The 20699-nt window shown below is 56.8% G+C and overlaps 10 protein-coding genes across 10 annotated transcripts; 5 read left to right on the forward strand and 5 right to left on the reverse strand.

Annotated features, from left to right (window-relative positions):
• Positions 1-575: 575 nt before the first annotated feature.
• Positions 576-956, reverse strand: LOC130606743 (scale keratin-like). Its single transcript, XM_057423268.1, has one exon. It carries the CDS (start codon positions 939-941, stop codon positions 576-578), a length of 366 nt encoding a protein of 121 aa, XP_057279251.1. The 5' UTR covers positions 942-956.
• Positions 957-2527: 1571 nt separating this feature from the next.
• Positions 2528-2902, forward strand: LOC130606748 (scale keratin-like). Its single transcript, XM_057423271.1, has one exon. The coding sequence runs from the start codon at positions 2537-2539 to the stop codon at positions 2900-2902; it is 366 nt and encodes a 121-aa protein (XP_057279254.1). The 5' UTR covers positions 2528-2536.
• A 2215-nt stretch (positions 2903-5117) lies between these two features.
• LOC130606715 (scale keratin-like) lies at positions 5118-5502 on the reverse strand. Its single transcript, XM_057423235.1, has one exon. The coding sequence runs from the start codon at positions 5481-5483 to the stop codon at positions 5118-5120; it is 366 nt and encodes a 121-aa protein (XP_057279218.1). The 5' UTR covers positions 5484-5502.
• Positions 5503-6614: 1112 nt separating this feature from the next.
• Positions 6615-7441, forward strand: LOC130606738 (scale keratin-like). The gene is made up of 2 exons (XM_057423261.1): positions 6615-6656; positions 7049-7441. Exon 2 carries the CDS (start codon positions 7073-7075, stop codon positions 7439-7441), a length of 369 nt encoding a protein of 122 aa, XP_057279244.1. The 5' UTR covers positions 6615-6656; positions 7049-7072.
• Positions 7442-9671: 2230 nt separating this feature from the next.
• Positions 9672-10498, reverse strand: LOC130606739 (scale keratin-like). Its single transcript, XM_057423263.1, has 2 exons — positions 10457-10498; positions 9672-10064 (listed from the first exon to the last, which is right to left on the reverse strand). The coding sequence occupies exon 2, from the start codon at positions 10038-10040 to the stop codon at positions 9672-9674; it is 369 nt and encodes a 122-aa protein (XP_057279246.1). The 5' UTR covers positions 10041-10064; positions 10457-10498.
• A 1132-nt stretch (positions 10499-11630) lies between these two features.
• Positions 11631-12005, forward strand: LOC130606749 (scale keratin-like). The gene has a single exon (XM_057423272.1). The coding sequence runs from the start codon at positions 11640-11642 to the stop codon at positions 12003-12005; it is 366 nt and encodes a 121-aa protein (XP_057279255.1). The 5' UTR covers positions 11631-11639.
• A 1659-nt stretch (positions 12006-13664) lies between these two features.
• Positions 13665-14137, reverse strand: LOC130606747 (scale keratin-like). The gene has a single exon (XM_057423270.1). The coding sequence runs from the start codon at positions 14109-14111 to the stop codon at positions 13746-13748; it is 366 nt and encodes a 121-aa protein (XP_057279253.1). The 5' UTR covers positions 14112-14137; the 3' UTR covers positions 13665-13745.
• A 1575-nt stretch (positions 14138-15712) lies between these two features.
• LOC130606752 (scale keratin-like) lies at positions 15713-16087 on the forward strand. Its single transcript, XM_057423274.1, has one exon. The coding sequence runs from the start codon at positions 15719-15721 to the stop codon at positions 16085-16087; it is 369 nt and encodes a 122-aa protein (XP_057279257.1). The 5' UTR covers positions 15713-15718.
• Positions 16088-18505: 2418 nt separating this feature from the next.
• LOC130606755 (scale keratin-like) lies at positions 18506-18877 on the reverse strand. Its single transcript, XM_057423278.1, has one exon. It carries the CDS (start codon positions 18869-18871, stop codon positions 18506-18508), a length of 366 nt encoding a protein of 121 aa, XP_057279261.1. The 5' UTR covers positions 18872-18877.
• A 1218-nt stretch (positions 18878-20095) lies between these two features.
• LOC130606716 (scale keratin-like) lies at positions 20096-20515 on the forward strand. Its single transcript, XM_057423236.1, has one exon. The coding sequence runs from the start codon at positions 20110-20112 to the stop codon at positions 20473-20475; it is 366 nt and encodes a 121-aa protein (XP_057279219.1). The 5' UTR covers positions 20096-20109; the 3' UTR covers positions 20476-20515.
• Positions 20516-20699: the final 184 nt, after the last annotated feature.

Consider the following 20699-nt stretch of genomic DNA (forward strand, 5'->3'; position numbering starts at 1 on the left):
AGAAAGGAAGACTGAAGGCAATGGTTTAGGGAAGCCATGCTCAAATGCTAGGAGGCTGGAGGTCTGCCAATGCCCTTCGGCTGCATGTCCTGCTGGCAACAGAGTAAGAGCCTTTACCCTGGGCCCATGGAGCACAGCAGTGGGGCCGTGTGTGTCCAGAGCTGCTCAGGCTGTGGGGTGTCCCAAAGGCAGCTCAGCGTGGTTGTGCTGCTGGGGCTGGGACACTGCCGTGGCCCGGCAGGCACAGCCCGCATCAGCACCAGGCTGGACAGTAACAGAAAGGTGCAGAGACAGGCATTGGATGCAGGCTTGTTTTATTGAACTGGAAAATGACACATAAGACAGGGGCAGGCAGATTTTCCTTCTGAGCTCAAAGAAAGGTGTTACTTCAGGCTTCTCCCAGGTGGTGACTGCCTTAGAATCAGGAAGTTCCCTGAGGGACACAAGTGAAAACATGCATTTGGGCATAAGAGGGGGCAAGAAGAAGTGTCATGGAAGGAGGGAAAGCAGGGGAAATAAGAGAGGAGGCCTAAGGGTGAGGTGTCCCAAGGACTCTCAAGTCGCCGGGGCTGGCTCTAGCAGGAGGCACAGGAGTTCCACAGCCTCTGGCTGTAGCGGGGTAGAGCCAGAGGGCTGCAGGCGGCAGGAGCATAGGGTCGGCCAGAGGTGCAGAGGCCCCCTGAGGCCTGAGTGGCCCTGACACCGTAGAGGCCTCCCAGCCCCAGGTTGCCTCCAAAGGCGGGTGCTCCGGAGGAGCCCACCACGGCTTGCTGGGGGAAGGAGCTGAGGATGGGGCCGGGGAAGGTGACAACCACAGGCGGTGGCTGGATGAAGGCGGAAGAGTCGGGACACTGGCGGGCGCACAGCTCGTTGCAGCTCTCAGCGATGGGCTGGGGGACGGCCACGCTGGTTCTTGGTGGGCACAGGTCGTAGCAAGACATCTTGGTGTGAGAAGAGAGCTGAGCCTGCAATACAGCGCATCAAGGATTGGTGTCATGAGTGAGGGCCAAAACCCCCCCACTGATGCGAGTCCTTTTCCTAAACCTGTAATGAGGCTGGAGGTATGACAGCCACTGCATATCCTGCATTGCCCATTACTTTCCATGAACACTCCCTCAGCACCCTACTCTCCACAAATAGAGGAAAACCAACCCCTTCCCCAGAGCCTGTGCTGATGCTGGCTCTGAGTATGCTCCCAAAGCAGCTCCTTTTTCCATCCTCCTAACTTGGCTCAGGGCACTCTGGCCATCCCAGCCTGCTCCCCGGAATGTCACTGTGCCAGAGCTCTCCTGGATAGGGAGTCCCTCACCGGACTCAACCACCGGAGGCAGAGCCCCACAGGCACTCACCTACCCTTTTCCTGAGCAGAGCAAGGCAGGAGCGGTGGATGCCAGTGCTTACCCTGGCCAGGGTTTTATGCCCGGCTGGCGAGGGCGGGGAGCAGCGGCCGCGCTGGGGGCACGTGGCTCATGGCGGCCAATTCGCGGCCTCCTCCCTGCGTGGTGCGGGGCTGTTTTGCTGATGCCGTTTGCTCACCAGCCCCAACCCGCTCTATCAGCTCCAGCAATTACCCTGCTTGGTCGCTTGACAGCTGCCACCTCATGGGTCAGATTGTCCCCACTGGCTTTTCATTATCTCCGTGTGTTAGAGGGCACGCAGCGTGACAAAGGCTGACTGCAAGTGCCATGCGTGCCATGGCTCTTCCTCACGGGCTTGGCCTCAGAGTGGCCTCAGGCCTTCATTGCAGAGCCACAGGGCATACGAGGGCGCTGAGCAAGAATTTGCCTTGTTAAGGCCTCCCGCACGCCAGTGACAGTGTGATGTGTTCCCAGCGTCCATTATCTGCAGAAGCGTGAGGTTACGAAATGTCAAATCAAAGGCATTCCTGTTGGGATCTGCCTGCTCAGCACTGCGTATCGCTGCCTGCTAAGAGCAAGGGAGCGGGCTCCCATATGCCTGCAGGCACTGGCTATTGACCTCTACCAATCTGGGCCAACGAGAGTCCTCATGCTCTTCTTTTCTGAGGTGCGTGGCATAAAGAGCACAGATAACCACTCGGGCCCAAGCATCGGAGGACGTGGCCAGCCCTGACCCAGAAGGTCCTTGACGGAGTTTGGAGATCTTTGGAGGAACACTGCTGTGTGTGGGAGATGTTAGCTCTCATGTAGCCCGCAGAGCAGAATGGGGAGGGAAGGAAACCTGGAAGCAGAATGTGCTGTTCTGGCAAGGGGATGCTGACTCAGGGAGGGGCAGGAGCCAGACAGCCCCGTCATCATAGGACACAAGGTGTTTCCAACTCTGCAGAATGGCTCAGACAATGCTGAGCCATGGCAAGGCTGGTATAAAAGCCGTGCCTCTGCCAGTCTCTCCCAACCACCACTCTGGTCACCGTCTCCTCGAGGAACAGGGTAAGTCTGTGAGTGTTTGTCCTTCTGGCCCTGTGCACCAGCCCCAAGGTCTCCCTCTTGGGAGTTACCCTTTGCTGCTCTCTTACAACCTCTAACTCTTGCAGAGCACCATCCCATCGCACACCAAGATGTCTTGCTACGACCTGTGCCCACCAAGAACCGGTGTGGCCGTTCCCCAGCCCATCGCTGAGAGCTGCAACGAGCTGTGCGCCCGCCAGTGTCCCGACTCTTCAGCCTTCATCCAGCCACCGCCTGTGGTTGTCACCTTCCCCGGCCCCATCCTCAGCTCCTTCCCCCAGCAAGCCGTGGTGGGCTCCTCCGGAGCACCCGCCTTTGGAGGCAACCTGGGGCTGGGAGGCCTCTACGGTGCCGGGGCCACTCAGGCCTCAGGGGGCCTCTGCACCTTTGGCAGACCCTACGCTCCTGCCGCCTGCAGCCCTCTGCCTCTGCCCCGCTACAGCCAGAGGCTCTGGAACTCCTGTGGCTCCTGCTAGAGCCAGCCCCACATTCTCCACGGTTCCTAGCTGGGAATGTCACACACAGTCGCTCATCAGTGCCCTCTTTTACTCTCTGCTCTCCTCCCATTTCCTCTCTCTTCTCAGCTGGGGCAAAATCTGCATGTAAAAGGGCCTGAGGGGCTAATGGACCAAGTCCTGGGGATCTGGAATGCTTCAGCAAGGCAGTATGCCAAGCTTGAAGCCCTGCTCTGGAGACATTGCCTCTGCTTCCTCCAACAAGTGGTTGTCAGCCTCTCTGGGATTTGCCCTCCGGTTCAGTGACAATCTTTGCAGCTCCTCTGTTCACAATAAAGTTTTCCTGCATCTAAGCTTTGTCTCCCTCCCTTCTTCTTCCAGCTGAGTCTGGCAGGTGCTGGAGAAAGGGCAGAGATCTAGATAGGCTCAGGCAGTGCTCTTGTACCTGCTCTTCACTGCCTGGGAGTGGCACCAGCTCCAACAGGTCGCAATGCTCTGCAGAAACAATACAGCATTTCCAGGCATCTGCAGAGAGGAGACTTGGCGAGAGAGAGTATTAAACCCTGCGCCAGCAACGTGGCATGGGTTGTGAAGAGCAGTTTGTCAGGAAAGGCCCTGGGAGTGCGTAGGGACACCAATTGGAGCAGGATCCAGAAACATACCACGGCCAAAAGGATTCAGCTGCACCCTGGGCTACAAATATTACATGTGGGGGAGTCCTGCTTTTCTGGAGATGGCAGAACATCTCCTGTCAATGGCAAGTCTAGAATGAAATCCCTGCTTGCTTTGCTTCCCTCCATCGAGTCTGCTTCCCTCGTGGAGGTTTCTTTCCCTCATCCCATGAGTTTTCTCAATTTTAGACCTCCAATTCTCTCCCCATCCCTGCGGGGAGGTTCTGAGTGAGCTGCTCTGTGGTGCTTAGTGGGCGGCTGGGATGAAAGCAGGAAATATGACAGCAGGACAGAGAGAATCTGTCCTGTATTGAGGGCATGAGAGAGCTGGGCTACCTACTGTTTGCACAGAGGATGCTCTTGGGGTCTAATCAGTGTGCACACAGGTCTGAAGTTAAGCTTTCGAGCAGCTGGAGTCAGGCTCTTTTCAGAGGTGTCCAGGGCAAGGACGACAGGAAATGGGATCCAGGGAAACCTCAACTTCCCAAGGCAGTTTTTCACGGTGAGGATGAGCAAGTACTGGAAGAGGTTGTCGTGGATCTTATGGAGTCTCTGTGCTTGGAGATGTACAATAGACTCTGGACATGGTTCAGGGCAGCCAGATCCAGGTGATCTTGCAAGAAGCAGCAGCATGACAAGATGCCTTCCTTGCAAAGCATACTTATGCTCTCATCAAGCTGTGATTCTTGTGCTTAAGTGTGTGCATCAGGGAAAGAAGTTGGCTCAACCATGTTGGTCTGTGCTTGGAGTGGGCAGGAGAATATAGAAGGAAGGGGAAGAAAAAGACGAAAAAGGCAGAAGGGTAAGGGGAGGTAGAAGAGGTAAGTGGTTGAATAACACAGGGTGAAATGACCCAGAGAAGGGGAGAATAGATAGGCAAAGGAAAAGGGATAGGAAATGGAACTGAAGGCCTTCCATCTGCTTTCTTCCGCAGCAAGCAGAGCCAAGGAGGCACGCAGGGCTGGAGTCACTGCAGACATTGCCCCGGAGCGCCTCCAGTCCCTGGTGCAGAGCCAGTGATGCGCAAGGAGGCTGGAGGTCTGCAGACGCCTTGGGGCTGCGTGTCCCCCTGCAAGGGAGCAAGAGCATTCAGCCTGGGCTCCTGGAGCTCAGCTGTGGGGCCGTGTGTGTCCAGAGCTCCCGGAAAGCAGCTAAGCCTGGCTTTGCTGCTGCCAGAGCTGGGAAACTACCATGGCCTGTCTGGCAGAGCCCTGAGTAGGATGGGGAAAGCCTGGAAGCCCAGGCTGGTCTGTGAACAGAAAGGTGCAGAGGCAGGCTTTGGATGCAGGCTTGTTTTATTGCAGTGGAGAAAGACACACATAAGGCAGAAGTCGGAAGGTTTTCCTTCACGGTTTGTGGTGAGGTGATTCTTCAAAGTTCTCCCAATAGGAGGCTGCTTTAGAGACAAGGATATTTCCTGTGGGTTTCTGGTGAATTAATGCATTTGGGCACAGGCAGGAGTAAGGGGGAGGAGAAGTGTCATTGAGAGAGGGAAAGCAAGGTAAGAAAAGGAGGAGGCCTAGGGGTGAGTTCCCCCAGGAAACGTGGAGAATATGGGGCTGGCTTTAGCAGGAGCCACAGGAGTTCCAGAGCCTCTGGCTGTAGCGGGGCAGAGCCAGAGGGCTGCAGGCGGCAGGAGCGTAGGGTCTGCCAAAGGTGCAGAGACCCCCTGAGGCCTGAGTGGCCCCAGCACCGTAGAGGCCTCCCAGCCCCAGGTTGCCTCCAAAGGCGGGTGCTCCGGAGGAGCCCACCACGGCTTGCTGGGGGAAGGAGCTGAGGATGGGGCCGGGGAAGGTGACAACCACAGGCGGAGGCTGGATGAAGGCTGAAGAGTCGGGACACTGGCGGGCGCACAGCTCGTTGCAGCTCTCAGCGATGGGCTGGGGGACGGCCACGCTGGTTCTTGGTGGGCACAGGTCGTAGCAAGACATCTTGGTGTGCGATGGGATGGTGCTCTGCAAGAGTTAGAGGTTGTAAGAGAGCAGCAAAGGGTAACTCGCAAGAGGGAGACCTTGGGGCTGGTGCACAGGGCCAGAAGGACAAGCGCTCACAGACTTACCCTGTTCCTCAAGGAGAAGGCGAAGTGAGTAGTGGTTGGGAGAGACTGGCAGAGGCACGGCTTTTATACCAGCCTTGCCATGGCTCAGCATTGCCTGGGCCAATCTGCAGAATTGGTAACACCTTGTGTCCTATGATGACGGGGCTGTCTGGCTCCTGCCCCTCCCTGAGTCAGCATCCCCTTGCCAGAACAGCACATTCTGCTTCCAGGTTTCCTTCCCTCCCCATTCTGCTCTGTGGGCTACATGAGAGCTAACATCTCCCACACACAGCAGTATTCCTCCAACTCCATCAAGGACCTTCTGGGTCGGGTCTGGCCACATCCTCCGATGCTTGGGCCCGAGTGGGGATCTGTGCTCATTATGCCACGCACCTCAGGAAAGAAGAGCATGAGGACTCTTGTTGGCTCACATTGGCAGAGGTCAATGGCCAGTGCCTGCAGGCATATGGGAGCCCGCTCCCTTGCTCTTAGCAGGCAGCGATACGCAGTGCTGAGCAGGCAGATCCCAACAGGAATGCCTTTGATTTGACATTTCGCAACCTCACGCTTCTGCAGATAATGGACGCTGGGAACACATCACACTGTCACTGGCGTGCGGGAGGCCTTGACAAGGCAAATTCTTGCTCAGCGCCCTCGTATGCCCTGTGGCTCTGCAATGAAGGCCTGAGGCCACTCTGAGATCAAGCCCGTGAGGAAGAGCCATGGCACGCATGGCACTTGCAGTCAGCCTTTGTCACGCTGCGTGCCCTCTAACACACGCAGATAATGAAAAGCCAGTGGGGACAATCTGACCCATGAGGTGGCAGCTGTCAAGCGACCAAGCAGGGTAATTGCTGGAGCTGATAGAGCGGGTTGGGGCTGGTGAGCAAACGGCATCAGCAAAACAGCCCCGCACCACGCAGGGAGGAGGCCGCGAATTGGCCGCCATGAGCCACGTGCCCCCAGCGCGGCCGCTGCTCCCCTCCCTCGCCAGCCAGGCATAAAAGCCCTGGCCAGGGTGAGCACTGGCATCCACCGCTCCTGCCTTGCTCTGCTCAGGAAAAGGGTAGGTGAGTGCCTGCGGGGCTCTGCTTCTGTAGCCGAGGCTGGTGAGGGACTCCCTATCCAGGAGAGCTCTGGCACAGTTGCATTCCAGGGACCAGGATGGGGGGGGGGGCAGACAGCCTTAATTGCTGGTGGAAGGAGGGAGGATGGAGCCACTTGGCGAGGACAAGCAGAGCCAGGATCAGCCCAGGCTCTGGGGAAGGGATTGTGAGGACTCTGTGCGTGAAGAATAGGGCGTAGATGGGGAATGGACGGGCGAAAGACAAGCATTGGGCAGCACAGGCAGGGCCGTGGCTCTGGCCACTGTATCTGCAGGGCAGCATGAGAAGAACAGTGCTTCTTAACTGGGAAGGCTCAAGCCCTCACTCATGACACCCCTGCTTGGTATTGCAGGCTCACCTCTCTTCTCACACCAAGATGTCTTGCTACGACCTGTGCCCACCAAGAACCAGCGTGGCCGTCCCCCAGCCCATCGCTGAGAGCTGCAACGAGCTGTGCGCCCGCCAGTGTCCCGACTCTTCAGCCTTCATCCAGCCACCGCCTGTGGTTGTCACTTTCCCCGGCCCCATCCTCAGCTCCTTCCCCCAGCAAGCCGTGGTGGGCTCCTCCGGAGCACCCGCCTTTGGAGGCAACCTGGGGCTGGGAGGCCTCTACGGTGCCGGGGCCACTACTCAGGCCTCAGGGGGCCTCTGCACCTTTGGCAGACCCTACGCTCCTGCCGCCTGCAGCCCTCTGCCTCTGCCCCGCTACAGCCAGAGGCTCTGGAACTCCTGTGCCTCCTGTTAGAGGCAGCCCCACATTCTCCACGGTTCCTGGGGTAACTCACCCCTAAGTCTCCTCCTTCTCTTTCCTTGCTTTCCCTCTCTCAATGACACTTCTCCTCCCCCTTGCTCCTGCCTGTGCCCAAATGCATTAATCCACCAGAAACCCACAAGAAACTTCCTTGTCTATAAGCAGCCTCCTACTGGGAGAACTTTGAAGGACCACCTCTCCAGAAACCGTGAAGGAAAACAAGCAATAAAACAAGCCTGCATCCAATGCCTGCCTCTGCACCTTTCTGTTCACAGACCAGCCTGGGCTACCCGGCTTTCCCCATCCTACTCAGGGCTCTGCCAGACAGGCCATGGTAGTTTCCCAGCTCTGGCAGCAGCAAAGCCAGGCTTAGCTGCTTTTCGGGAGCTCTGGACACACACGGCCCCACAGCTGAGCTCCAGGGGCCCAGGCTGAATGCTCTTGCTCCCTTGCCAGCGGGACACGCAGCCCCAAGGCGTCTGCAGACCTCCAGCCTCCTTGTGCATGACTGGCTCTGCACCAGGGACTAGAGGCGCTCCGGGGCAATGTCTGCAGTGACTCCAGCCCTGTGTGCCTCCTTGGCTCTGCTTGATTTGCTGCGGAAGAAAGCAGATGGAAGGCCTTCAATTCCATTTCCTAACCCGTTTCCTACCCCTTTTCCTTTGCCTCTCTATTTTCCCCTTCTCTGGTTCATTTCACTCTGTGTTATTCAACCACTTCCCTCTTCTACCTGCATTTACCCTTCTGCTTTTTCCCTCTTCTTCTTCCCCTTCCTTCTCTTTTTCTCTTGCTCACTCCAAGCACAGACCAACATGGTTGAGCCAACTTCTTTCCCTGATGCACACACTTACGCACAAGAATCACAGCTTGATGAGAGTATAAGTATGCTTTGCAAGGAAAGCATCTTGTCCTGCTGCTGCCTCTAGCAAGATCACCTGGATCTGGCGGCCCTGAACCATGTCCAGAGGCTATTGTCCACCTCCAAACTGAGACTGCATAAGATCCACGACAAGCTCTTCCAGTACTTGCTCATCCTCACCGTGAAAAACTGCCTTGGGAAGTTGAGGTTTCCCTGGATCCCATTTCCTGTAGTCCTGGCACTGGGCACCTCTGAAAAGAGCCTAACTCCAGCTGCTCGACAGCTTAACTTCAGACCTGTGTGCACACTGATTAGACCCCAAGAGCATCCTCTGTGCAAACAGTCGGTAGCCCAGCTCTCTCATGCCCTCAATACCGGACAGATTCTCTCTGTCCTGCTGTCATTTACCTGCTTTCATCCCAGCTGCCCACTAAACACCACAGAGCAGCTCGCTCCGAACCTCCCCGCAGGGATGGGGAGAGAATTGGAGGTCTAAAATTGAGAAAACTCATGGGATGAGGGAAAGAAACCTCCACGAGGGAAGCAGACTCGATGGAGGGAAGCAAAGCAAGCACGGATTTCATTCTAGACTTGCCATTGACAGGAGATATTCAGCCATCTCCAGAAAAGCAGGACTCCCCCACATGTAATATTTGTAGCACAGAGTGCAGCTGAACGATTTTGGCCATGGTATGTTTCTGGATCCTGCGCCCCTTGGTGTCCCTACGCACTCCCAGGGCCTTTCCTGGCAAACTGCTCTTCACAACCCATGCCACGTTGCTGGCACAGGGTTTAATACTCTCTCTTGCGAAGTCACCTCTCTGCAGATGCCTGGAAATGCTGTATTGTTTCTGCAGAGCATTGCGACCTGTTGGAGCTGGTGCCTCTCCCAGGTGGCAAAGAGCATGCACAAGAGCACTGCCTGACCCTATCTAGATCTTTGCCCTCTCTCCGGCTCCTGCCAGACCCACCAAAAGCTTTTCTCCATCCTGCCTGAACGTTTCATGACCAACCAGCACCCATCCTCCCCTAAGCTGGGCATCTCAGCACCAGCATTTGCCCCCTCGCAATTGCCTGGAACCTGCCTCCATGGTCTCCCCAGCTGGGAGAACAAGAGAGGGAGACAATGCTTAGATGCAGGAAAACTTTATTGTGAACAGAGGAGCTGCAAAGACTGTCGCTGAACCGGAGGGCAAATCCCAGAGAGGCTGACGACCTTGTGGGTTTCTGGTGGATTAATGCATTTGGGCACAGGCAGGAGCAAGGGGGAGGAGAAGTGTCATTGAGAGAGGGAAAGCAAGGAAAGAGAAGGAGGAGACTTAGGGGTGAGTTACCCCAGGAACCGTGGAGAATGTGGGGCTGCCTCTAACAGGAGGCACAGGAGTTCCAGAGCCTCTGGCTGTAGCGGGGCAGAGGCAGAGGGCTGCAGGCGGCAGGAGCGTAGGGTCTGCCAAAGGTGCAGAGGCCCCCTGAGGCCTGAGTAGTGGCCCCGGCACCGTAGAGGCCTCCCAGCCCCAGGTTGCCTCCAAAGGCGGGTGCTCCGGAGGAGCCCACCACGGCTTGCTGGGGGAAGGAGCTGAGGATGGGGCCGGGGAAAGTGACAACCACAGGCGGTGGCTGGATGAAGGCTGAAGAGTCGGGACACTGGCGGGCGCACAGCTCGTTGCAGCTCTCAGCGATGGGCTGGGGGACGGCCACGCTGGTTCTTGGTGGGCACAGGTCGTAGCAAGACATCTTGGTGTGAGAAGAGAGGTGAGCCTGCAATACCAAGCAGGGGTGTCATGAGTGAGGGCTTGATCCTTCCTAGTTAAGAAGCACTGTTCTTCTCATGCTGCCCTGCAGATACAGGGGCCAGAGACACTGCCTTGCCTGCACTTTCCAATGCTTGCCTTTGGCCCGTCCATTCCTCATGTGTGCCCTATTCTTCACACACAGAGTCTGCGCAATCCCTTCCCCAGAGCCTGTGCTGATCCTGGCTCTGCTTGCCCTCGCCAAGTGGCTTCATCCTCCCTCCTTCCACCATCATTTAGGGCTGTCTGCCCCCCCCCCAACCTGCTCCCCCGATGGCCACTGTGCCAGAGCTCTCCTGGATATGGAGCGCCTCTCCAGACTCAACCACCGGAGGCAGAGCCCCGCAGGCACTCACCTACCCTTTTCCTGAGCAGAGCAAGGCAGGAGCGATGGATGCCAGTGCTCACCCTGGCCAGGGCTTTTATGCCTGGCTGGCGAGGGCGGGGAGCAGCGGCCGCGCTGGGGGCACGTGGCTCATGGCGGCCAATTCGCGGCCTCCTCCCTGCGTGGTGCGGGGCTGTTTTGCTGATGCCGTTTGCTCACCAGCCCCAACCCGCTCTATCAGCTCCAGCAATTACCCTGCTGGGTCGCTTGACAGCTGCCACCTCATGGGTCAGATTGTCCCCACTGGCTTTTCATTATCTCCGTGTGTTAGAGGGCACGCAGCGTGACAAAGGCTGACTGCAAGTGCCATGCGTGCCATGGCTCTTCCTCACGGGCTTGATCTCAGAGTGGCCTCAGGCCTTCATTGCAGAGCCACAGGGCATACGAGGGCGCTGAGCAAGAATTTGCCTTGTTAAGGCCTCCCGCACGCCAGTGACAGTGTGATGTGTTCCCAGCGTCCATTATCTGCAGAAGCGTGAGGTTGCGAAATGTCAAATCTAAGGCATTCCTGTTGGGATCTGCCTGCACAGCACTGCGTATCGCTGCCTGCTAAGAGCAAGGGAGCGGGCTCCCATATGCCTGCAGGCACTGGCCATTGACCTCTGCCAATGTGAGCCAACAAGAGTCCTCATGCTCTTCTTTCCTGAGGTGCGTGGCATAATGAGCACAGATCCCCACTCGGGCCCAAGCATCGGAGGATGTGGCCAGACCCGACCCAGAAGGTCCTTGACGGAGTTTGGAGATCTTTGGAGGAACACTGCTGTGTGTGGGAGATGTTAGCTCTCATGTAGCCCACAGAGCAGAATGGGGAGGGAAGGAAACCTGGAAGCAGAATGTGCTGTTCTGGCAAGGGGATACTGACTCAGGGAGGGGCAGGAGCCAGACAGCCCTGTCATCACGGGACAGAAGGTGTTTCCAACCCTGCAGATTGTCCCAGGTACTGCTGAGCCATGGCAAGACCGTTATAAATGCCATGCCTCTGCCAGTCTCTCTCAACCACCACTCACGTCGCCTTTTCCTAGGGAACAGGGTAAGTCTGTGAGTGCTTGTCCTTCTGGCCCCGTGCACCAGCCCCAAGGTCTCCCTCTTGGGAGTTACCCTTTGCTGCTCTCTTACAACCTCTAACTCTTGCAGAGCACCATCCCATCGCACACCAAGATGTCTTGCTACGACCTGTGCCCACCAAGAACCAGCGTGGCCGTTCCCCAGCCCATCGCTGAGAGCTGCAACGAGCTGTGCGCCCGCCAGTGTCCCGACTCTTCCGCCTTCATCCAGCCACCGCCTGTGGTTGTCACCTTCCCCGGCCCCATCCTCAGCTCCTTCCCCCAGCAAGCCGTGGTGGGCTCCTCTGGAGCACCCGCCTTTGGAGGCAACCTGGGGCTGGGAGGCCTCTACGGTGCTGGTGCCACTGAGGCCTCGGGGGACCTCTGCACCTTTGGCAGACCCTACGCTCCTGCCGCCTGCAGCCCTCTGGCTCTGCCCCGCTACAGCCAGAGGCTGTGGAACTCCTGTGCCTCCTGCTAAAGCCAGCCCCAATGACTTGAGAGTTTTTGGGACACCTCACCCTTAGGCTTCCTGTCTTATTTCCCCTACTTTTCTCCTGCTGAGAGAAGCCTGATGGAACATCTTTCTTTGAACCCAGAAGAAAATTCCGCCTCCTTCTGCCTTATGTGTTATTTTCCAGTTCAATAAAACAAGCCTGCATCCAGTGCCTGTCTCTGCACCTCTTACTGCCCAGCCTGATTCCAGCCCTGCCTGCCAGGCCATGGCAGTCTCCCAGCCCCAGCAGCACAGCCAACCTGAGCTGTTTTTGGGGCACAACACTGCCTGTGAAGCTCTGGACACACATGGCCCCACAACTGCACTCTGTGGGCCCTGGCTGAAGGCGCTTGCTCCCCTGCCAGCAGGACATGCAGCCCTAGGGCATCTGCAGACCTCCAGGCTCCTTGTGCATCAGTGGGTCTGCGCCTTGGACTGGAGGAAGCCTGAAGCAATGATTGCTGTGGCTTCAGCCCTGTGTGCCTTCCAGCCTCTGCTTGAGCCTCTGTGGGAGAAAGCAAAGGGGAGGCTTCCCCACCCTCCTCCCTACACTGGTCCCTTACTTCCTCCTCTGTTCCATTCCCTCCTCCTTCCTTCGCACCTTTCTTCTACTTCCTCTTCTCACACATTTGCCAATTTCCTCTTCTTTCTCCCTTTACTTCTCTTTTTCCCTTGCTAACTGCCAACACAGACCAGCATGCTCACTGCTCTGTGGTTCCCTGCTGCACACACAAAATCACAGGGATCACAGTTTGGTGACAGTGAGAGCAGCCTTTGCAGGGTGGGCATTTTGTCATGCTGTTACTTCAAGTAGGATCACAAGGAGCCAGCAGCCCAGCACCATTTCCAGGGGCTTTTGTGCATCTCCAAGAACAAAGTCTCCACAAGATCTTGAGCAACTTCTGCCAGCAATTCCTCACTCTCATGATGAAAAAAAGGCTTGGGATGTTGAGACAGAGCCTCCGTCTTTTTGCTGGAGCCTATTACCTGTAGTCCTGGCACTGGACATCTGTGAAAAGAGTATGGCTGTATTGCTTTAGCACAGCTTCGTAACCTGTCAGATATGGTGCCACTCCCAGGCAGTGAAGAGCAAGCACAGGAGCACTGCAAGAGCCTGTTCTGATCTTTGTCTTTTCCTCGGCAGCTGTAATCCCCACCAGAATACTTTCTACATCCTCCCTGCATGCCTCAAGACCCAACACCACCCATCCTTCCATAACTGGGGCATCTCAAGACCAACATTTGCCCTCCTACATTTTCCTGGCAAACATCTCCATGGTCTCCCCAGCTGGGAGAAGAAGGGAGGGAGACAAAGCTTAGATGCAGGAAAACTTTATTGTGCATAGAGGGGCAGGAAAGACTGCCATATAGTCTGTGAGCAAATCCAAGAGAGACTGGCTGCCACATCTTTGGGGAAGCAGAGGCATCTATTCCAGAGTGTAGCTTTTGGCTCTGCATGCTGCCTTGGCTCGATATTCCAAATTTGTAGGACTTAGCTCACCAGCCCCAGAGTGAATTTGGGTGCAGGGTCAGCACCCTGTGACAACTGAGAAGAGAGGGGTGGTGAGAAGAGCAGAGAGCAGGAGAAGATGACAGCGATAAGCAGAGGGCATGGGACATAGCTGGCTGCCCAGGCCTTGGTTGGGGATGAGGATGCTCAGCACTCCTCAGTAGCCTGTGCACACCATCTCACCCCAGAATGGGTATGGTGGAGTTGACCTGGCTCTAGCAGGAGCCACGGGTGTTCCACAGCCTCTGGCTGTAGCGGGGTAGAGGCAGAGGGCTGCAGGCGGCAGGAGCGTAGGGTCTGCCAAAGGTGCAGAGACCCCCTGAGGCCTGAGTGGCCCCAGCACCGTAGAGGCCTCCCAGCCCCAGGTTGCCTCCAAAGGCGGGTGCTCCAGAGGAGCCCACCACGGCTTGCTGGGGGAAGGAGCTGAGGATGGGGCCGGGGAAGGTGACAACCACAGGCGGTGGCTGGATGAAGGCTGAAGAGTCGGGACACTGGCGGGCGCACAGCTCGTTGCAGCTCTCAGCAATGGGCTGGGGGACGGCCACGCTGGTTCTTGGTGGGCACAGGTCGTAGCAAGACATCTTGGTGTGCGATGGGATGGTGCTCTGCAAGAAGTCACAGGTTGCAAGAGAGCAGCAAAAGGTAACTCCCAAGATGAACAGCTTGGTGATGGTGCACCGGGAGTGGAGGACAAGCATTCACAGACTTACCTTATTCCCTGAGGAGTAGGCGACGTGAGTGGTGGTTGGGAGAGACTGGCAAAGGCACACCTTTTATACCAGTCCTGCCACGGCTCAGCAGTGCCTGGACCAATCTGCAGAGTTGGAACCACCTTCCTCCCCGTGATGATGGGGCTGTCTATCTGCTGCCCCTTCCTGAGTCAGCATCCCCTTGCCAGGACAGCTCATGCTAATTCCAAGTTTCCTCCCTTCCCCATTCTGCTCTATGGGCTACATAACAGCTAACATCTCCCACACAAAACCCTGTGCCTCCCCAGCACCACAGACACTGCAAAATTCATGTGGTGCTGGAGCAGCACTGGCCATATCTCATAATGTGTAGGCCTGATTGTGTGTATATGCTCCTGAAGCCATGTATCTCAGGAAAGAAAAGTATGATCTCTCTTTCTGCCCCAGCATTAGAGAGGACGAAAGTCAGCACCTGTAGGCAGATGGAAGCTGGCTCCTCTTAGCTGGAGAGTTGTTCATGGTGCTGAGCAAGCAGTGCACAGCAGAAGTGCCTTTGATTTGGCATTTCGTAACCTCTTGCCTCTGTAGATAATGGACACAGGCTGCACGTCACACAGTTGCGCATGCGTAGGAAGCCTTTGAAAAAATAATTCTTGCCCAGTGAAAGCAGTCTGGTCTGCCCTGTGGCTTTGAAAAGTATGCCTGAAGATGTCCTGAGACCAAACCCATGAGGAAGAGCCATGGCATGCAGGGCAAATGCAGTCAGCCTTTGACACACTGCGTGCCAGCTGACACACGGAGATAATGAAAATCCAGTGGGGACAATCTGACCCATGAGGTGGCAGCTGTCAAGCGACCAAGCAGGGTAATTGCTGGAGCTGATAATGCTGGTTTGGGGCTGGTGAGCAAACGGCATCAGCAAAACAGCCCAGCACCACGCAGGGAGGAGGCCGCGAATTGGCTGCCGTGAGCCACGTGCCCCCAGCGCGGCCGCTGCTCCCCGCCCTCGCCAGCCGGGCATAAAAGCCCTGGCCAGGGTGAGCGCTGGCATCCACCGCTCCTGCCTTGCTCTGCTCAGGAAAAGGGTAGGTGAGTGCCTGTGGGGCTCTGCCTCTGGTGGTTGAGTCCGGTGAGGGACTCCCTGTCCAGGAGAGCTCTGGCAAAGTGGCCATCCGGGGAGCAAGCTGGGATGTCCAGACAGCCCTAAATGATGGTGGAAGGAGGGAGGATGGAGCCGCTTGGTGAGGACAAGCAGAGCCAGGATCAGCACAGGCTCTGGGGAAGGGATTGTGCAGACTCTGTGCGTGAAGAATAGGGCATAGATGGGGAATGGACGGGCGAAAGACAAGCGTTGGGCAGTGCAGGCAAGGCCGTGTCTCTGGCCACTGTATCTGCAGGGTAGCATGAGAAGAACAGTGCTTCTTAACTAGGAAGGATCAAGCCCTCACTCATGACACCCCTGCTTGGTATTGCAGGCTCACCTCTCTTCTCACACCAAGATGTCTTGCAACGAACTGTGCCCACCAAGAACCAGCGTGGCCGTTCCCCAGCCCATCGCTGAGAGCTGCAACGAGCTGTGCGCCCGCCAGTGTCCCGACTCTTCAGCCTTCATCCAGCCACCGCCTGTGGTTGTCACCTTCCCCGGCCCCATCCTCAGCTCCTTCCCCCAGCAAGCCGTGGTGGGCTCCTCTGGAGCACCTGCCTTTGGAGGCAACCTGGGTCTGGGAGGCCTCTACGGTGCCGGGGCCACTACTCAGGCCTCAGGGGGCCTCTGCACCTTTGGCAGACCCTACGCTCCTGCCGCCTGCAGCCCTCTGGCTCTACCCCGCTACAGCCAGAGGCTCTGGAACTCCTGCGCCTCCTGCTAGAGCCAGCCCCACATTCCCCAGAGTTCCTGGGACCCCTCATGCCTAGGCCTCCTTCTTTTCTTACCCTCCTTTCCCTACCCTCCTTTCCCTCTCTCAATGACCCTTCTCCTCCCCCTTGCTCCTGCCTGTGCCCAAATGCATTAATCCACCAGAATCCCACGAGAAACTTCCTAGCCTGTAAATCAGCCTCCTACTGGGAGAACTTTGACGGAACCCCTCTCCAGAAATTGTGAAGGAAAACCTTCCGACTTCTGCCTTATGTGTGTCTTTCTCCACTGCAATAAAACAAGCCTGCATCCAATGCCTGCCTCTACACCTTTCTGTTCACAGACCAGCCTGGGCTACCAGGCTTTTCCCATCCTGCTCAGAGCTCTGCCAGACAGGCCATGGTAGTCTCCCAGCCCCGGCAGCAGCAAAGCCAGGCTTAGCTGCTTTTCGGGAGCTCTGGACACAAACGGCCCCACAGCTGAGCTCCAGGAGCCCAGGCTGAATGCGCTTGCTCCCTTGCCAGGGGACACGCAGCCCTAAGGCATCTGCAGACCTCCAGCCTCCTTGCGCATGACTGGCTCTGCACCAGGGACTAGAGGCGCTCCGGGGCAATGTCTGCAGTGGATCCAGCCCTATGTGCTTCCTTGGCTCTGCTTGATTTGCTGCGGGAGAAAGCAGAGGGGAGGCCTCCAATTACTCTTCCCTATGCCTATCCCTTTTCTCGTCCTCTGATTGCTTCCCTCCGGCCTTATTCAACCTCTTTCCTCTGCTTCCTCCCCTTACACTTCTGACTATTCCCTCTTCTTCTTCCCCTTCCTTCTCTTTTTCTCTCACTAACTCCCAGGACAGACTAACATGGTTGAGCCAACTTCTTTCCCCAGTGCAGACACTAGATCACAGGAATCATGGCTTGAAGAGAGTGGGAGCAGCCTGTGCAAGAACACATCTTTTCATGCTGTTTCCTCAAGCAAGATCACCTGGATCTGGCTGCCCTGAACCATGTCCAGAGGCTATTGTTGAACTCCAAGAACAGAGACTCCACAAGATCCATGACAACCTCTTCCAGTACTTGCTCATCCTCACCGTGCAAAACTGCCTTGGGAAGTTGAGGTTTCCCTGGAATCCATTTCCTGTAGTCCTGGCACTGGACACCTCTGAAAAGAGCCTAACTCCTGCTGCTTGACAGCTTAACGTCAGACCTGTGTGCACACTGATTAGACCCCAAGAGCATCCTCTGTACAAATAGTAGGTAGCCCAGCTCTCTCATGCCCTCAATACAGGACAGATTCTCTCTGTCCTGCTGTCATTTACCTGCTTTCATCTGCCCACTAAGCACCACAGAACAGCTCACTCAGAACCTCCCCGCAGGGATGGGGAGAGAATTGGAGGTCTAAAATTGATAAAACTCATGGAATGAAGGAAAGAAACCTCCACAAGGGAAGCTAATGCAATGGAGGCAAGAAACGCAAACAAGAAATTCATTCTAGACTTGCCGTCAACAGCAGATGTTCAGTCATCTCCAGAAAAGCAGGACTCCCCCACATGTAATATTTGTAGCACAGGGTGCGGCTGAACGATTTTGGCCAAGGTATGTTTCTGGATTCTGCTCCAATTGGTGTCCCTACGCACTCCCAGGGCCTTTCCTGACAAACTGCTCTTCACAACCCATGCCACGTTGCTGGCACAGGGTTTAATACTCTCTCTTGCGAAGTCTCCTCTCTGCAGATGCCTGGAAATGCTGTATTGTTTCTGCAGAGCATTGCGACCTGTTGGAGCTGGTGCCTCTCCCAGGCAGTGAAGAGCAGGCACAAGAGCACTGCCTGAGCCTGCCTAGATCTCTGCCCTTTCTCCAGCTCCTGCCAGACCCACCAAAAGCTTTTCTCCATCCTGCCTGAACGTTTCATGACCAACCAGCACCCACCCTCCCCTAAGCTGGGCATCTCAGCACCAGCATTTGCCCTCTCGCAATTGCCTGGAACCTGCCTCCATGGTCTCCCCAGATGGGAGAACAAGAGAGGGAGACAAAGCTTAGATGCAGGAAAACTTTATTGTGAACAGAGGAGCTGCAAAGACTGTCACAGAACCGGAGGGCAAATCCCAGAGAGGCTGACAACCACTTGTTGGAGGAAACAGAGGCAATGTCTCCAGAGCAGGGTTTAAGCCCGGCATACTGCCTTGCTGAAGCATTCCAGATCCCCAGGACTTGGTCCATCAGCCCCTCAGGACCTTTTACGTGCAGACCTTGCCCCAGCTGAGAAGAGAGAGGAAACGGGAGGAGAGCAGAAGGCAGAAGAGGGCAGGGATGAGCGGAGGGCGTGCAACATGGCCAGCTACCAAGGCCTTGGCTAGGGATGAGGATGTTTGGCATTCCTCAGTAAGCCTGTGCCCACCATCTCACCCCAGAATGGGTATGGCGGAGTTGACCTAGTTCTAGCAGGAGCCACAGGAGTTCCAGAGCCTCTGGCTGTAGCGGGGCAGAGCCAGAGGGCTGCAGGCGGCAGGAGCGTAGGGTCTGCCAAAGGTGCAGAGGCCCCCTGAGGCCTGGGTGGCCCCGGCACCGTAGAGGCCTCCCAGCCCCAGGTTGCCTCCAAAGGCGGGTGCTCCGGAGGAGCCCACCACGGCTTGCTGGGGGAAGGAGCTGAGGATGGGGCCGGGGAAGGTGACAACCACAGGCGGTGGCTGGATGAAGGCTGAAGAGTCGGGACACTGGCGGGCGCACAGCTCGTTGCAGCTCTCAGCGATGGGCTGGGGAACAGCCACGCCGGTTCTTGGTGGGCACAGGTCGTAGCAAGACATCTTGGTGTGAGAAGAGAGGTGAGCCTGCAAGAGAAATCACCAAACATGGGTGTCATGAGCAAGGGCCAGATCACCCTGGTGGAGCTATGCCCTGATCATCGCACTTTTCTGGGGATGCAGGGGCCAAAGCCACTGCCTTGCCTGCACTGTCCAAGACTTTTGCTTGGCTCATCCAGCCCCCCTCAGCACTCTACTCTCCAAACACTGAGGTCACACGATCCCTTCCCCAGAGCCTATGCAGGGCCTGATCCTGTGTGTCCTGGCCACTCAGCTCCTTTCTCCCTCCTCCTGCCTTGGCTAAGGGCACTCTGGCAATCCCAGACTGCTGCCAGCTTGTCGGCTGCTGTCAGAGCTCTCCTGGATAGGGAGGCACTCACCAGCCTCGGCCACAGGAGCAGAGCCCCGCAGGCACTCACCTACCCTTTTCCTGAGCAGAGCAAGGCAGGAGCGGTGGATGCCAGCGCTCATCCCGGCCAGGGCTTTTATGCCTGGCTGGCGAGGGTGGGGAGCAGTGGCCGCTGTGGGGGCACGTGGCTCACGGCAGCCGGTTCCCGGCCTCTTCCCTGAGTGGCGCGGGGCTGTTTTGCTGACATTGTTTCCTCGCCAGCCCCAACCTGCTCTATCAGCCCCAGTAATTACCCTGCTTGGTCACTTGATTGCTGCCACCTCATGGGTCAAATTGCCCCCACTGGCTTTTCATTATCTTCATGTGTAAGAGAACATGCTGTGTGAAAAATGCTGACCACAAATGCCATGCGTGCCATAGCTTTTCTCCATGGGCTTGGTATCGAGGCATCCTCAGGCATTCATTTCAGAGCCACAGGGCAGATGGGGCTGTTGCTGCTGGGCAACAATTACACTTCCCAAGGACCATGAAACGCAATGCGGAGTGAAGGAAGCCCGGGCACAAAATGTGCTGTTCTGGCAAGGGGATGCTGACTCAGGGAGGGGCAGGAGCCAGACAGCCCCATTATCATGGGCAGGAAGGTGTTTCCAACTCTGCAGATTGGCCCATGTATTGCTGAGCCATGGCAAGGCTGGTATAAAAGCCGTGCCTCTGCCAGTCTCTCCCAACCACCACTCTGGTTGCCTTCTCCTCGAGGAGCAGGGTAAGTCTGTGAGTGCTTGTCCTTCTGGCCCTGTGCACCGTACCCAAGCTCTCCATCTTGGGAGTTACCCTTTGCTGCTTGCTTGCAACCTGTGACTTCTTGCAGAGCACCATCCCATCGCACACCAAGATGTCTTGCTACGACCTGTGCCCACCAAGAACCGGCGTGGCCGTTCCCCAGCCCACCGCTGAGAGCTGCAACGAGCTGTGTGCCCGCCAGTGTCCCGACTCTTCAGCCTTCATCCAGCCACCGCCTGTGGTTGTCACCTTCCCCGGCCCCATCCTCAGCTCCTTCCCCCAGCAAGCCGTGGTGGGCTCCTCCGGAGCACCCGCCTTTGGAGGCAACCTGGGGCTGGGAGGCCTCTACGGTGCCGGGGCCACCCAGGCCTCGGGGGGTCTCTGCACCTTTGGCAGACCCTACGCTCCTGCCGCCTGCAGCCCTCTGGCTCTGCCCCGCTACAGCCAGAGGCTCTGGAACTCCTGTGGCTCCTGCTAGAGCCAGCCCCACGTTCCCCAGAGTTCCTGGGACACCTCACCCCTAGGCCTCCTGTCATTTTTTCTCCGATTTCCCTCTATCCGTGATGCTTTTTCTTCTTGCTCCTTCCCATGCCCATGTGTGTCACTCCACCAGTGCTCCATGAGGAAATTGCTTATCTCTGAAGCAGCCACTGCCTGGTGAAAGCCTGAAGAAAAACCTCACCTGAAGCCCAAAAGGAAAAT

Source organism: Pezoporus wallicus, unplaced genomic scaffold (genome assembly GCF_028554395.1).
Source record: "Pezoporus wallicus isolate ANWC-B61680 ecotype Strahan unplaced genomic scaffold, APGP_CSIRO_Pwel_v1 scaffold_8441, whole genome shotgun sequence".
Lineage (NCBI taxonomy): Eukaryota > Metazoa > Chordata > Aves > Psittaciformes > Psittacidae > Pezoporus > Pezoporus wallicus.

Coding starts and splice junctions, on each gene's coding strand:
- LOC130606752 (XM_057423274.1), top strand. CDS start 15,719: ATGTCTTGCAACGAACTGTGCCCACCAAGAACCAGCGTGGCCGTTCCC.
- LOC130606716 (XM_057423236.1), top strand. CDS start 20,110: ATGTCTTGCTACGACCTGTGCCCACCAAGAACCGGCGTGGCCGTTCCC.
- LOC130606749 (XM_057423272.1), top strand. CDS start 11,640: ATGTCTTGCTACGACCTGTGCCCACCAAGAACCAGCGTGGCCGTTCCC.
- LOC130606755 (XM_057423278.1), bottom strand. CDS start 18,871: ATGTCTTGCTACGACCTGTGCCCACCAAGAACCGGCGTGGCTGTTCCC.
- LOC130606715 (XM_057423235.1), bottom strand. CDS start 5,483: ATGTCTTGCTACGACCTGTGCCCACCAAGAACCAGCGTGGCCGTCCCC.
- LOC130606748 (XM_057423271.1), top strand. CDS start 2,537: ATGTCTTGCTACGACCTGTGCCCACCAAGAACCGGTGTGGCCGTTCCC.
- LOC130606739 (XM_057423263.1), bottom strand. CDS start 10,040: ATGTCTTGCTACGACCTGTGCCCACCAAGAACCAGCGTGGCCGTCCCC.
- LOC130606738 (XM_057423261.1), top strand. CDS start 7,073: ATGTCTTGCTACGACCTGTGCCCACCAAGAACCAGCGTGGCCGTCCCC.
- LOC130606747 (XM_057423270.1), bottom strand. CDS start 14,111: ATGTCTTGCTACGACCTGTGCCCACCAAGAACCAGCGTGGCCGTCCCC.
- LOC130606743 (XM_057423268.1), bottom strand. CDS start 941: ATGTCTTGCTACGACCTGTGCCCACCAAGAACCAGCGTGGCCGTCCCC.